This window comes from Manis javanica, chromosome 1 (assembly GCF_040802235.1).
Source record: "Manis javanica isolate MJ-LG chromosome 1, MJ_LKY, whole genome shotgun sequence".
Lineage (NCBI taxonomy): Eukaryota > Metazoa > Chordata > Mammalia > Pholidota > Manidae > Manis > Manis javanica.
This window is the reverse complement of record NC_133156.1, coordinates 182,565,706-182,580,823: the sequence shown is the minus strand read 5'-3', so window position 1 is coordinate 182,580,823 and position 15,118 is coordinate 182,565,706. Positions and strand designations below refer to the sequence as shown.

The window sequence follows — 15,118 nt, the reverse complement described above, 5'->3', positions numbered from 1 at the left end:
AGTACATTTGTCAAAACTAAGAGATTGATTGGTGCACTGCTGTTTACTAAACTCTAGACTTTATTAGGATGTTGCCAACTTTCCCACTAATGTCCTTCTACTGTTCCAGGACCTAATCCAGGATCCTACCTTGCATTTTGTAATTGTTCTTATTGTTACATTTCATCTCTGGCGGGTAGATAGAGGAAGGAAGGAGTGTGGACTCAAGACAGTAAAATGCTTCTTGAAGTCTAAGAACAAGGAGAGGAAGGACCAGTGCCTATTGCCTGGCAGTGGTTCCCAGGCCTCCTGAACCACTTGCTATTTGGATATGAGCTCACTCAGGTCAGGCTGGAGAGAGAAACGCAGGGGGGTTGGTGGCTATTTCTCTAGCACCTTTATGAGAAGGCACGTGGTGTTTGGATATTAAGTGACTCATTGGATTCATAAGCTGGTATCCATCGGGTTAGCTGTGGTCACTCAGCCTGCAGCAAGGACTCAGTCAGTGTGCTGGGGGGCAAGGGGGGCCACAGTTTTTGGAAGTGAAACATTCCTGGCTGGTGGTGAGCCTCCAGCAAGCTGCAATTGGAGGAAGGGCCGCAGGGAAGAGGGTGGCTGGGAGCTCTGTTTGGTGAGCTCTAGTGGTTGGCATGGGGCCACAGGCTACTGGTGAGCAAACAACAGATCGGACCTGTTCCACGATAGACATGCTTGGTCAGCGCCCAGGGCAGGAGGGGAAGTGAGTGTGGAAGCACATCCCTCTGGCTCCATTTCACCATCTCCTCCAGGTCATGGCCCAGCTGTTTTGCCTGTGGTTTTCGGTCTCCCTCAGCAGAAACTCCTCTAGAACCCATGTGTTGAATAAGTACAACTCAGGGGATGTAACTGAAACACGACCTTGTCTGTCAGTATCCCGCAGCCATGTGTTCTCTGGGGGTTACCTCCTCATTCCCTAAGCGCAGAGTGGGGCAGGCAACCCACTTTGTCACAAACTCACAGTCTCAAATTGGTAACCAGAATGCCATTCATGTATAATCCTGAGCCCTGAGTGAAGGCCCCAGGGCAGTCACCCCCTCTCCTGGCTGGGTCTGCTTTGGGTACAGCATGTGGATGTGCCTGTGTACAGAAGGAGGGGGCTTTGCCTCTCTCCCTTCCCTGTCTAGTGTCCACCCTCCCCCACCTCCCCAATCACCAAGGTTCTGACTGGTGCAGGGCCAGGACTAGGGGAGCCCTTATGAGAGGAGGGGCCCCACCTCATGTGCTCACTTTCCCTGTTGTCCGGACACCCTCTGCATGGCAGATGTTTAAAGCCGACTTATTTTCTTGTGGGTGCTTTGCAGAAAGCCTCTCTGAGCCCTCGCACTGTAGCTCCAAGGTGTGTCCCTCTAGCTGGTGGCCCCCACCCCCTGGCTCTCAGGTGGGCCTCTGCAGCCTCTCAGGTTGGACCCCCAGGTCCCATGGAGTAGGACTCAGAGTGGCTGCATGCTCCAGTCTGGCCTCGCAATGGCCAGCCAGGATGGGGGCAGTGCAGCTCCTGACAAATGCCGCCTCTCTCTGCCCGTCTCTCCCCATCTCTGCCCCCGGTGCTGTGCTTCCCTGAGTGTGACTTGGGTGCCAGGCAATGTCTCCCACCTACAGGGGAAAAGGGACATGTCTATATTTGACCTCCGTGGGGGGTGGGGGTCTCAGAGTGCACTGGGAGCTCTCTACAAAGACATCTCTTCACAGATCCTCTCTCCATCCTACTCAAGAAGTAGGCCTGAAGCCCCAGGAGTCCTGGAATTGAGTCTAGGCCATTCCCTTGGTAGACCAGAGCTCTGGCGCCTTCACGTTTCTTGTCTTCTGGTGTCCTGGCAGAAGCTTCAGTTTAAATTTTCTGTTCTCATTCATCCATTCATTCATCCTGTGGTCCATCAGGCAGGCACCTGCTTTATGCCCAGCCTAGATTATTTGTGCATGTGCACACAAACATGAACACACACACACACACTCACTCACACACTCAGAGAAGCCCAGTGCCAATAGAGCACTGTGGGTGGTGTGCTTTAAGAGCTACAGGAGGCCGGTGGGGGCTTGGGGGTGACTCCAGGGCCACTCCTGGGAGGGGAGGAGAGGGCCAAGGTGGCTTTTAAGACCCTGCTCTTGTCCTGCCCTCTCTTGAGTTCCTGCTGTGCCCAGCAACATCAGGGGACTGGCCCGAGTCCTGACATCTGTCTTGGGACTCCCGCAGGATGTTCGAGCTGACCTGCACTCTGCCTTTGGAGAAGGACTTGAAGATCACTCTCTATGACTATGACCTCCTCTCCAAGGATGAAAAGATCGGAGAGACGGTCATCGACCTGGAGGACAGGCTGCTGTCCAAATTTGGGGCTCGCTGTGGACTCCCACAGACCTACTGTGTGTAGGTGCTCGGGGGCTGGCTGGTTCTCTGACAACAATCCCACCCCCTGAACACTGAGCACTCCATGTGTGCCAGCCCTGGGCTAAGCACTTCACAGGCATTTCCTCACTCAACCAAGCTGGGGTCTTCTCCCCACTCTACAGATAAGGAAACTGAGGCCGAGAGATGTTACAGCTTGTGAGTTGTGGGATTAGGATTTGAACCTGTTTGACTGACCCTAAGAACCTGGCTGTTCATCATGTTGTTATAAACCGGTTCTCCTTAAAGCACCACTGAGGGCCTGTAGGGGGAAAGAGGGAAGGAAGGAAAGGAGAAGGGAGACAGACAGTGGGACACATGAGCCCCAGCTGCACCCAAAGGGGGTTAGGTCAGGTGAACTTCTGTGTGGACAGCCCCTGCCACTTCCTGCCAACTTAGGTCTTGTTTGGGTCTGATTCTCTTAATCTGGAAATTGGAAAAATCTAAGTTCCAATTCTGAATGTATTTAAACAAGTTGGTTGTCTCCAGGCCTGTTTCTCTGTCAGATGGGAATCCCATCATGGTGAGTGATCACATAGGGTGCCTGCTGTACAAGGGAAGGGTGGGCAATGCTGTGCGTGGGGCACCAGGGCTGCGCACCGGCTGCCCCGTCCGTGTCCTGAGTTGTCTCACCTTTGTGTTTGGACCTCAGCTCTGGACCGAACCAGTGGAGGGACCAGCTGCGCCCATCTCAGCTCCTCCACCTCTTCTGCCAGCAGCACAGAGTCAAGACCCCTGTGTACCGGACAGACCGTGTGGTGTTTCAGGATAAAGAATACATTCTCGAAGAGATAGGTGAGCTGCCACATGACCCCGAAACCATGACGGGCTCCCCTTTTCCTCCTCCTCCCCAGTAGGTGCCCTCCCATCATAAAGGGCCCAGCTGGACCTTACCCCCCTCAGCAGGGGTGGTGGGTCTCTCCAGGGCAGCACAGATGGACTAAACTTATGCTTGGTACTTTGGGGACCAGTACTTACTTGTGATTCCATTGTGGAAATTAGAGGTCAAGGATGGGGGTGGGGCCAAGGTCAGAACTCAGGCCAAGGCCAGGGTGGGTCTCATCTGAGGGCTAGATGAGAGGTGAGTGTGAAGCCAGGGTAAAAGACATGGTTAGGATCAGTGCGCTGCTGGCTTTAGGTGGTCAGACTCTGTCATCTGAGTTTGGGGTTTATCCCACCTCTGGAAACAGTTCTCTACTTGAATCATAGTACCTGCCAGCTTTACCTGAAGGTACCCTCTGAGCCCCCGACTCACTGCTCCTGCTTCTAAATCATCGAAAGGGCAGGCAGGAAGCTCTGTAGCCCCTGCCCTTGGCCCCGGGTCTGCTAATGTTTATGCCTGAGAATCTCACCACATGTGTCCCTTGTGTCTGAGATGCCCACAGGCCTGCACTGCCCACCCTGGGCAGCCCAGTCCCCCCAGAGGTGTTTACAGGCCCAGCTGGCCCTTTGCCTCCTGCTGGTTTCAGAGATGTTTGATGTTGGAGCTGGTGCTGAGGTTATAAAAAGGGAATGCTTGCTTTGATTCCCCCCTCTCCCAATCCCCCTCCTCCTCCTCGTTCTGTTTTTCTGACTTTCCGAAGTCATGGCTGAGCCAGCTCCTCTCTATTAGGCACTAAGCCCGCCCCCATTCTCTTTTCCTATAGAATGTGCATCTGTTTTAGGGGTGGTCTCATTTCCTTCCACTAGTCTCTTTAGCTTTAGCACAGAGACCCCCTCATGGTTATAAATTCATAGAAAAAGAAAACCAGAGAGCTAGAGATGGTGAGGCCCAGCATCTGCCTATCTTTTCAGATAAGGCTGTTGAGGCCGAGAGTGGTTAATGACCTGCCCCAAACCACCTAGCTGGTTAGGAGCAGAACCAGATTCCTGGCCCGGTGGTCCTCTGGGATGCCATACTGCTTCCTTTGTGGCACCTATTAAAGTCGGCAGGGCAGGTTTGCGGGAGGACCATGTGTATGTGTGTGAGAATCTGTGCTGGTGAACATGGCATACTGAGCACACACACCTGTGTGAGTCGTCGTGTGTGTGTACACACATGGGGACCCTCCTACCTCCAGTCAAGGTCTCTGTCATGGGACTCTAAGTTCATGTTACTGGCTGGTTGACCAGCTTGTCAGGGTCAGAACAGCCCCTGTGTCCTCACCACATTCACAGCACCAGTGCTTGGCTCACCCCCTGGCAGGTAGGAGCTGTACCTGGAAGCATGAGGGGGAAAAAGATGGTGTCCATACTCACCTTTCCTACACAAGTGTACGATCTCAGCTGTCCTGTAGACCAGCTGTGTGACTGCTCTGTGCTTCATATCTGTCATCTGTAAAATGGGGATAGTAACAGCACTAACCTTCCAGACTTATTATGAGGACAGAGCTTGTTAATATCTGAACAACAGTGCCTGGCTCCTGGTTTATAAGTGTTTCCCTTTAGTACTATTATTTTTACTACTGCTACTAATAGAACAGATTGCATGAGCCAGAGAATAATATTAAAAGTACTTAGATGCCTGATCTGGAGGTAGAGGTTACTGAGGTTCAGAGTTGGGGGTTGTCAGGGAGGGCTTCCTGGAAGGGGTGGGCTTTGGCAGCAGGGGAGGATTTGTATTGGTGGAAAAGAAGAAGAAGCACTTTACAGAAGAGGCTTGGAAGAAGTGATAGCAAAAGCAACAGAGAATCTGAACTTCAAGCCTTTAGCCTGTGGATGGTGCAATTTCCTCAACAGAGTGAGATGTGATGCGAGGAGCCGAGGGAGTGTGTCTGGGTTGGGGTGAGGCTACAGGGCATAAGGGTTTCCTGAGGCCCAGGCAGCCCTACCATCTCTTGCCCACTCAGCCCCAGCAATATTTCTTCTCTCTGGGGCAGAGGCTGGCAGGGTCCTGAACCCACACCTGGGCCCAGTGGAAGAGCGTCTGGCCCTGCACGTCCTCCAGCAGCAGGGCCTGGTCCCTGAACACGTGGAGTCCCGGCCCCTCTACAGCCCCCTGCAGCCAGACATCGAGCAGGTAAGATGTCAAGCCTCAGGCCCCAGAGCCCCTGAGCCCCAGCTAGCCCTGCCCCAGAACAGCACTGGGACCCCAGAGCCGCTTCAGGGACCTCAGGATTTGGCCAGCCCCTCCTTGTTGGTGTTGCTCCACAGTCTGAGTGGTTACCATTGCCGGCCCATGAGGGCCACCCTTGGGCCTGGCCTCCCCTGGCTACCAGCAGCCCTCAGGGCCAGCGGAATGAGCCTGCGCTGCTTCCTCATCCTGTTTGGGCTGGACCATGGCTTTCCACGAGTCATTCCAAAGCCAGCCTGGCCTCAGGGTGACCTCCTCAACCACTGGTCAGTGATTGCCCTGATGGCCGGCTCTGTTCTGGGCTGTAGGGGGTAGTTCAGACAGGATGACCGGCACCCTACGACAGAGTGGCAGCCCCAGAGAGGGCAGTCGTCAGGAGGGCCAAGGGCACCCTCCCATGCAGAGGGATGGCAGGCCCGGGGCTGAGACTGGGGAGGTGTCCTCGAGTGGGTGAGCTGGGTAGATTTTGGAGGCGGAGGAGGAGGCGAGAAAAGGTTATAGGCAAAGAAGGACTGAGGCCGCCGTGAAGGTGCCTGCGCGGACATGCAGAGGACATCATTTCTGCTGTTTGGAACTGGGCTCTCCTCCCCTTGGCCATGTGGCCACCAGCTCCCGCGTGGAACAGTGGGTGCTGATGCATCAGCCCTCTCATTCTCTGGCTATGTACCCTGAATAACTTACTTCAGTCTCTGCTCCTTCTTCTGTAAGATGGGAGCAGAAAAATACCTGCTTGTGAGAGGGAAGAGGCTAAGGGTGGCGAGTTGAGTGGTTTCCTGTCATGGAGATCCTGTGAGACCCCTGGGACTAAAGCATGCTGCCTGGCCCTCCACGGTTTTGCCTATACCATTCTCTTCGCTGGTAGTACCCTTCTCCCTTTTCCATCTGGCACCCCGAGACTCCCTGTCTCTGAGAAGCCTGCCCTGACCCTTGGCCCCCGGGCACAGGCCCATGTGATTGGCCTGTGGGGCAGTGGGCTCACCTCTTCAGTGGGCCCTGTAGTCCCTTTACTGGCACCTCCTCTGTGGGGTGGTGAGCCTCTCCAGGGCAGGGCCTGGGTTTTCTCTGTTCAGTGCCCGAGATATATGGCACAGAGCAGGAGGCCATAGTGTTGGCTGAATGAAAAGGATGGGGTGAGAACAGGGTCTTGTCTCCTCAGGGGAAGCTGCAGATGTGGATCGACCTATTTCCAAAGGCCCTGGGGCGACCTGGACCTCCCTTCAACATCACCCCACGGAGAGCCAAAAGGTGACCCTCCCCAGCCACAGGCTGGAGCTGAGCAGGGTGGTGGGATGGTTGCAGCCAGTACGGGTGGGACCAGCAGGTCACCCTTGGGCCAGGCTTTCGGCCACTCAGGATGCAGGGTGCTGCCTCTGTGTGGGCCTGGCCAAGGGTCCAGCCAGCCGAGCACCAGATCTTTGTGGGTGAGCCAGCTTCTTGACTTCTCTGTCAAGGACTGACCACCCTTTGGTGGGAGATCCACATGGATTTGAGTCATTCTTCTTCGCAGGTTTTTCCTGCGTTGCATTATCTGGAACACCAAGGATGTGATCCTGGATGACCTCAGCATCACCGGGGAGAAGATGAGCGATATTTACGTGAAAGGGTGAGGAGTAATCCTTCCTTCCTCCTGTCCCACCCCCATAGCACTGCCCCTGTCCCCTCTAGGGAGGTACCCAGGGTGAAGGGGGAGCTCTGGTCTAGGGAGGGGGGAGAACAAGAAAGGAAGAAGGGTCTAATGGGGGTGGTCTCTGCCTCAGGGGAGTTGTCCCCACACCCGGTTTCTTCTATGTTAACCTTTGGGTTGAACTTACAAGGTTTGAGGCTATCCCTCAAGAGGGAAGTAGCAATGTTTTAAAATTTATGGCACATTTGGTACATCATGGAGATTTCTTTAGTTCACTTATTTCTAAATTCCTCATTTGCCTAAGTTGATGCATATTGTGATTGAAACCTTAACCAAAAATGTAATCTAAAATGTCTATGTCTAGTTGGATGGTTGGCTTTGAAGAACACAAGCAAAAGACAGACGTGCATTATCGGTCCCTGGGAGGAGAGGGCAACTTTAACTGGAGGTTCATTTTCCCCTTTGATTACCTGCCAGCTGAGCAAGTCTGCACCGTCTCCAAGAAGGTGAATGTCCTTCCCATCCCCAGGGGCTTTCTAATGCCAGTGTGACCACACTACCAGTCACCCCCACACTGTCATACCCTCACCTCTGCCCTGCGCTGTTGGGGTCACCACAGCCATCACTGCATGATGACCACCACTGCCCTGTCATCGCTGCCATTGTCCCCATCACCATGCCACTACCACAGCTTCTAGCACTGCTCCCCTTAATGCCAAGGCCACCACCACCATCTCCATGCCCGTCCTCTCCTTCCACATTTACCCTTGTCGCTGTCATCAGCGTTGCCGCCACCCCATAACCACCCCTGCCCGTGCCACAGCCATGGTCTGAGGCCGAGCCCAAATCCTCCAACTCCTGCCTTGCCCTGCCCCAGACTAACCAAGCAGCAGGAAGGGTCGTGGGGTCAGAGCAAAGAACATTTGTAGGGAAACCCAGCAAGGCCATCATAGGGACAGTAGGGCAGGCCCTGTAGGGAGAGCTTCCCAAGAGGCAAGCCTGGGCTATCCGTCAGTTTGTTTATAGGATTGAGTGTGGCTTAGCTAAGTCCCTCCTGCTACCCAGTGTCCCACATTTCTGTGTCTGATATCTGGAGTCAGTGTCCAAGCTGGACATTCCTTGGGAGAAGCTCTGCCCTTTCAGGCCTGCAGCCACTGTCCCCCTCCCTCCTCCTCCCTCCCCTCACCTAGGCTGAAGGCACCTGCAGAGACCTGGCACCTGGTGCGAAGGGAGAGGTGGGTTCAGGGACCCCAGCTCCCCGTGTTTGAGCACCTCCTAGTCTAGGTCTCATCTGGGGCATAAACTCTTTCTTTTTAAATTTTTATTAAGATATCATTGATACACACTCTTATGAGGGTTTCACATGATAAAACAGTGTGGTTACTACATTCACCCATGATACCAAGTCCCCCCTGTACCCCATTGCAGTCTCTGTCCATCAGTGTGGTAAGATGCCACAGAGTCACTACTTGTCTTCTCTGTGCTACATTGTCTTCCCTGTGACACACACACACCACATGCACCAATCATGATACCCCACGATCCCCTTCTCCCTCCCATGCACCCTCCCACACCCCTCCCCTTTGGTAACCACTAGTCCCTTCCTGGAGTCTGTGAGTCTGCTGCTGTTCCTTCCTTCAGTTTGGCTTCGTTGTTATACTCCACAAATGAGGGAAATCCTTTGGCCCTTGTCTTTCTCTGCCTGGCTTATTTCACTGAGCATAATGTCCTCCAGCTCCATTCATGATAAACTCTTCTCTTGAAAGAGTAGATCCCGAGGCAGGTGGGCTCCTTCCTGGGGGCAGTGCACCCACCCCTAGGAGCAGCCCCTAGAGCATAGGCAAGAGTGCCATAGGCAGGGACAGCTGCTTGAGGGCAGGCCCCCCCCCGCATTGGGGGGGAGCTTCTGACCACCGCATCCCACCTTGGGGTGCTTTCCGGATTAATAGAGTAAACGCCTCTTTGGTGTTCAAGTTCTGCTGCTCTGATCTCCTTCCAGAGGTGGCACAAGGCTCAGGATGCAGAGCTGCCGTTACTCCCCTTCCTTTCCTGAGTGGCTGAGTGGCTGCAGGAAGGGAACTACCTGATGCACTGGGGCTCCCAGGTCCTCCTAATTCTCCTTATTCCATCCTTCCTACATGACCCCTTCCCAGCCCAGTACACAGGATCATCTGCACTTTAGGGAAACCAAAATATTCCCCTGAACTTTTGAAACTACCAAATGAAAGAAAATTGGGTTAAACAAGGTTCAAGGAGTTCTCTCACCCAGGAACTTCTGCCTAGTGCTTGCCAGAAGCAGAGTCCAGTGACTGCCTCGGGCTTTGTGCAGCCAAGGCAAGCTCACCCCATTGGGGGTTTGATGGTGTGTGCCTGTGTGCTTGGTGCTTATCTATCACAGGTTGCTTCCATAACAGAGGAAATGCTGCCTTACTTTACTGTGGACAGAGGGAGGTAGGGGCCAGGAAGGAGGAAGGGAGGGCTGAGGTGTCATGCATGCCATCTGGGGGCTCACCAAGCCCTACAAGGGGCTAGGCATGGATGGGAAATGAAGGCCGTGAGGTGTGATTGGACTACTCAGACAGGAAGTGGGCATCTGGTGGAGATGTGGGCGAGGAGGTGCAGGAAGGAGGCTTCTGTTTTTTTCTGCAAAGTAGGAGAGAGAATCTCCTGGCGCTGTGGCAGGTGATTTGAGATAAATGGAAAAGGCTGGAAGTAGCTGTTATTCTGAGTGGGAGAGAGGGAGAGGGAGAGTTAATTGGTGGCACAGAGAAGGGGTACCTGGAAGTTCTGATGGCACAGTTGGTGTTGCTGGTTAAGAATTGGAGGTGGTTCCATTCTGGCAGTGATGGAGTTTTCTGCAGTATAGGCTGGCAAGGAAGAAGGAGAGAATTGGGCTGACCCACAGTACAGCCCCTGGCCTCCCAAGGTCGGGGGAGTGGAGGGCGAGTCCAGCAGTCCAGAAAAGACACCTGGGAGGGGGCAGGGGTGTAGTCATGGGAACTGTGTGTGGTAAAAATTGTGTCTGCTGGGAGACAGTGGCTGGAGCGAGGAGTGGAAGAGGTCGGAAGGGGTTCTGACCTCCAGGGGGTTCTGAAGCCAAGCAGGAAAGTGAGGGAGGAGCTGGCTTGACTCAGGCAGAGACAGTGGTCCTCTGTGGCGGGACTCTGGGATGCAGGGGGAGCTCTGCCCACAGAGGGGCACCAGGGAGCTGGTCGGGCCAAAGGACTGAGTCTGGGGGTGGGGGGCGCTACACAGCCTCTGGGTGCCCCGGTCCTGCTGCAGAGCCAGCCTTCTGCTGAGGGGTTCAGGGCCTCTGGCAGGCAGGCCCTCCAGGGACCCCATTAACCAGACAAGACTGTCATAAAGTACAAGGTTTCCTTTCATCCGGCAGCTTTGAACCACCGCTGGTTGCCCCGGCCTGGCTCCCCACCTGGAGCCCAGCACACCCACTGGGGCCTGCCTGTGAGTCAGGCACCCACCCTGCAAATAAACAGCTAGTAAAAGGGCCCAGACCAGGAGTGTAATGAGCGCGTAGGACCTGGGGGGCCATTCCCCAGGCTGGAGCCCCAGCCCAGCTGCTCCCACCAGGGGCTGTTTGAACCTCTGGCTCATTACTGAGCCCATAAACCAGGCTGGCCAGAGGAATGGAGGATGCTGGCGGTCTGTGCAGGCGGGCCTGTGGAGCTGGCCATAAAAGCCCTGCCAGAGGAGGGAGGCACCTGCAGGAGGGCTGGGGTCTGGAAGAGGGGGAGGACCAGACGGGGGCCAGCTGGGGACCTGAGCCCTTTCACCAACCCAGGCAGCAGTCTAGGCTGTGGCCGGGTGCTTTGCAAGGGGACCATTGCTGAAGGATGCATGCTCTTTGGTTCAGAAGCTCTGTGCGTCTGGTGGCCATGCAGCAGGCACAGCCCTGGCTGGGGGCAAGGCTGTGTGTACAGAGCTCATTCAGCAGTGTTCCCTGCTCCCATGGATCTGTCTCCCCACCCGTGAGACTTGGTCCAGCCTCTGCTGTGGCCTGGCATTCAGCGCCTGACACCCATCATCTGGGAGATGGTCAGAATGTTTTCTGTCCTTGCCACTCACCGAGGAGAAGCTACAGGGAGAGGATAGAGAACAAGTGGGAGTGACAGTCCCAGTGACAGCCCTTTGGGTTGAGCGTGGTCAGACCCAGGGGCGAGCCCAAGCTTCAGCATGTCCTCTCCCCACCCCACGAGGCCTCTGCGGGAAGAAGCTCAAGGCGGCACTGATCCAGGCTGACTGACTGAGGGGAGTGGGGTGGGTAGAGCAGCAGGGTGGTGAACTTTGCTTTTGATTTTGCCCAGGGCAGGCTCTTGGAGGTGAAGGTGGGGTGGCTTGGCGTGGTGAGGGAGGAGCTGGGGTGGCTGCCTCCCCGTGCCAGCCTCTTGCAGCAGTGTCAGAGGGATCCTTCTCCTAGCAGCCAGGGTGGCATGGGGTAACCCCCGGCTCCCAGGCAGCCCCCCCTGTTCCCAGGATCACATGGGCAGACAGGATTTAGTGGTGAGATCAGGGCTCTGGGACCTGACTGCCTGTGTGCGACATCCTTGTGTGCCATCTCTCAGTGGTGTTACTCAGACAAGTTAGTTGCTCTGGTTTCCTCAGCTGTAAGGATAGTATCTTCCTTACAGGTTGTTGGAAGGATAAATGAGTTCATAGTGGTAAAGGGCTGATACAAAAGAAGTACCATATTAATATTATTCTATTAGCTGTCAGATCTTGGGCAAATTCTTAACTTCTCCAAGCCTGTTTCATCATCTGTAAAGTGGGAGTGAGAACCTTGACCCACTAAATTGGAAGGATTAGTGAAGCCACGTTATGTGAAACGAGACTGTGTTGTAACTTCCTGGGCTCTTGAATACTGTCCTCTGTGGGTCTTAGTAATCTTCCCGCCAAGACCTGGCTCTGGCAAGTCCCTAAGGCAAGTCCCACTCCACCGCCTCCTACAGGAAGCCTTCCAGGCCGGAAGGGACCACCGCCTTTCTCTAATCTTGCTTCCCTGTTTCCTCCTCTGCTCCTCCTCGGGGCCAGGATGCTTTCTGGAGGCTGGACAAGACTGAGAGCAAAATCCCAGCCCGAGTGGTGTTCCAGATCTGGGACAACGACAGGTTCTCCTTTGATGACTTTCTGGGTAAGCACTGTTTCCAGTCAGGACCGTTCAGCAAACTGCCCGCTGACGCAGAACCCCTGCTGTGTGTATGCGCCATTCTTGGGAGGGCTGGCAGTCCTGCTTTCTGCCCTCAGGGAGCTCAGAGTTGCCGGTCGCCGGTGCTGAGTAAGGTCTGTGACACGGATCAGTGGCAGAGCGATCAGAGTGGCCAGTGGGTGGGCCTGGAAGCACAGTGACATTGCACACCGGCCAGTGTTGGCTGGTAGGACTCAGATAGGAAGAGAGGAAAGCACAGGTTGAAGGTAGTGAGTGCACATGTGCTCTGCTGTGCCCCAATCCCCCCAGACAGGATACTGGTTAGGGAGAAGCGTGCTGGAACCCCGAGCAGGGGAGCAGGATGCTGTGAAGACAGCACTCTCATAGGGGGAGATATGGGGTGAGGACAGCATCATACTGGGCCAGAAGGCCAGACTGCTGTGATAATAGCCCCATCACAACTATAGCAGTTAGCCTGGAAAATGTGGTCCAGCCATACAAGTGGATATTATTCAGCCATAGAAAGACATGAAATACTGAGGCATGCTACAACATGGGTAAACCTTGAAAACATACTAAGTGAAAGAAGCCAAACACAGAAGGACAAGCACTGTATGATCCCATTGGTATGAAATGTCCACAGTAGGCAAATCCGTAGAGACACAAAGTTGGTTGTAGTTGTGGGGGGCAGGGGATGAGACAGTGGGAATGGAGAGTGACTGCTAATGGGAATGGTGTTCCTTTGGGGGGTGATGGAAATGTTCTGGAATTAGGTAGTGCTGGTGGTTGCACAGCTCTGTGAATATACTAAAAGCTACTGAGTTGTGCACTTTAAAATGGTTAATATGCTGCATTGTACTGAAATAATAGAAATAAAAAAGGGGAATCTGTGAGAAAGGCAGCCAGGGAAGTCAGGGGTGCTGAGTTTTGTTCCACTTTGCCACCTGGGAGGGGCGTGGCCTTGGCTGAATCACTGGCGCCCTCCTTGGGGGTGTCCTTGATTGCAGAAAAGTGAGTTGGGCTTTGCTGAGCCCTTGGCGCCTGCCAGGAAGTTCTGAGGAGCAGCCCAGGCAGGGGTAAGGAAAAGGTTGCAGGTCCCCTGCCACGCCCGCCTGCTCACCTGCACCCCAGGGGCTGGGGGCGCTCTAGGTGTTTACTGTCAAAGATTCAGGGTGTCAAAATCATGGCATTAAATTAGACTTTTACTACTTATTATTCTGGAATACAAAATTCCTGTAGAAAAATTAGAAAAAATTAGAAAATAGAAACAATGCCTCTCTTTACTATGTATTATAATCTCATTACCTAGAGATAAACCTTCACTAATTTCTGTATTATTTCACATATAAGCAAGCATACATATGTGTATTTTATACATATATAAACATATGTACATATATGACAAATGTAGCAAAATGGGTTTATAGTACACGTACTGTTTTATATCTCAGTTTTCTGGGAAAATTCAGTATTTCAAAAACATCCTTTCTGTTGGTAGTTACCTATCTACATTTCTATCTGCATCATTGTACTTAATTCCTGCCTGATGTTCTGGCATACAGATGGACCCTTCTCTGCCTAACTAATCTCTTGATGGGGTACCCAGGTCATCTCCAGGTTGTCTGGCCTGAGTGACACCCTTAGGCACACATCTTGGAAACCTTTGTGTGTATCATTCCCGAACCCTAAAAACAGATTTTTAGCCTCCACACATTTAATGGTTTTTGAAACATTTTGTTCAATTGTCCTCTAAAAAGGTTTTGCATTTTTATACTCCCACCTATGCCCTGTTTGTATAAAGGTGAGATTTTCCCTAAACTTTTGCTACCAGTGTTAACCTTGTAAAAAAATTGCCAATATGATACCTTGTTTTTATTTTTATTTATTTATTTATTTTTTTTTTTGAGAGGGCATCTCTCATATTTATTGATCAAATGGTTGTTAACAACAATAAAATTCAGTATAGGGGGGTCAATGCTCAATGTACAATCATTAATCCATCTCAAGCCTAATTCTCGTCAGTCTCCAATCTTCTGAAGCATAACGAACAAGTTCTTACATGGTGAACGAATTCTTACAGAGTGAATAAATTCTTACATGGTGAACAGTACAAGGGCATTCATCACAGAAACTTTCGGTTTTGATCATGCAATATGACCTATAAACCATCAGGTCAAATATGAATATTCATTTGATTTTTGTACTTGATTTATATGTTGATCCCACATTTCTCCTATTATTATTATTATTTTTATTTTTAATAAAATGCTGAAGTGGTAGGTAGATGCAAGATAAAGGTAGAAAACATAGTTTAGTGCTGTAAGAAGGCAAATGTAGATGATCAGATGATCAGGTGTGTGCCTATGGACTAAGTATTAATCCAGGCTAGACAAGGGCAGCAAGACATCCACGGATGCAGAAGATTTCTCTCAAAGCAGGGGGGGTGAGGTTCTGAGCCTCACCTCTGTTGATCCCCAAATTCTCACCTGATGGCCCCCCTGCGACTGTGCCTGTCTTAGGTTGTTCCTCCCTTGAGGAATCTTACCCGTCTCTGGCTAACCAGTCATCTTCCGGGGCCATACAGGGAAATGTAAAGTTGGTAAGTGAGAGAGAAGCCATATTGTTTGCAAAGGTTAGCTTTTTACTTCTTTGCAGATTTACGCCCTGTGGCTTCTATGCCCAGCACTTGTCTCGAGGTATCTTTACCACCTGGAGGAATTATGATACTCGGTAAAGTCGATATGAGGCACGAATTCTATTTAAGGTTTGTAATTAGGAAGGAAGAAGAAAAGCTATAGATGTAGCATATGAAGGAAACTTGGGAGGATTGATTATTTCTTTGACATATCTTCTTGTATAGTACCTTAAGTATGTATAGGTTTT

The 15,118-nt window shown here is 52.4% G+C and overlaps 1 protein-coding gene across 22 annotated transcripts in view; it reads left to right on the top strand.

The window, feature by feature from the left end:
- DYSF (dysferlin) overlaps positions 1-15,118 on the top strand; it is a 220,531-nt gene that overhangs the window by 188,346 nt on the left and 17,067 nt on the right. For 21 of the 22 annotated variants that reach the window (XM_073211609.1, XM_073211629.1, XM_017668654.3 and 18 more), the window contains 7 exons: positions 2,210-2,380; positions 3,051-3,193; positions 5,257-5,396; positions 6,607-6,695; positions 6,958-7,053; positions 7,439-7,580; positions 12,121-12,220. In XM_073211609.1, coding sequence (XP_073067710.1) covers positions 2,210-2,380; positions 3,051-3,193; positions 5,257-5,396; positions 6,607-6,695; positions 6,958-7,053; positions 7,439-7,580; positions 12,121-12,220 — 881 coding nt within the window. Of the gene's footprint in view, positions 1-2,209; positions 2,381-2,887; positions 2,922-3,050; positions 3,194-5,256; positions 5,397-6,606; positions 6,696-6,957; positions 7,054-7,438; positions 7,581-12,120; positions 12,221-15,118 lie in introns of those variants that run through there. The other variant, XM_073211651.1, reaches the window with a different exon arrangement.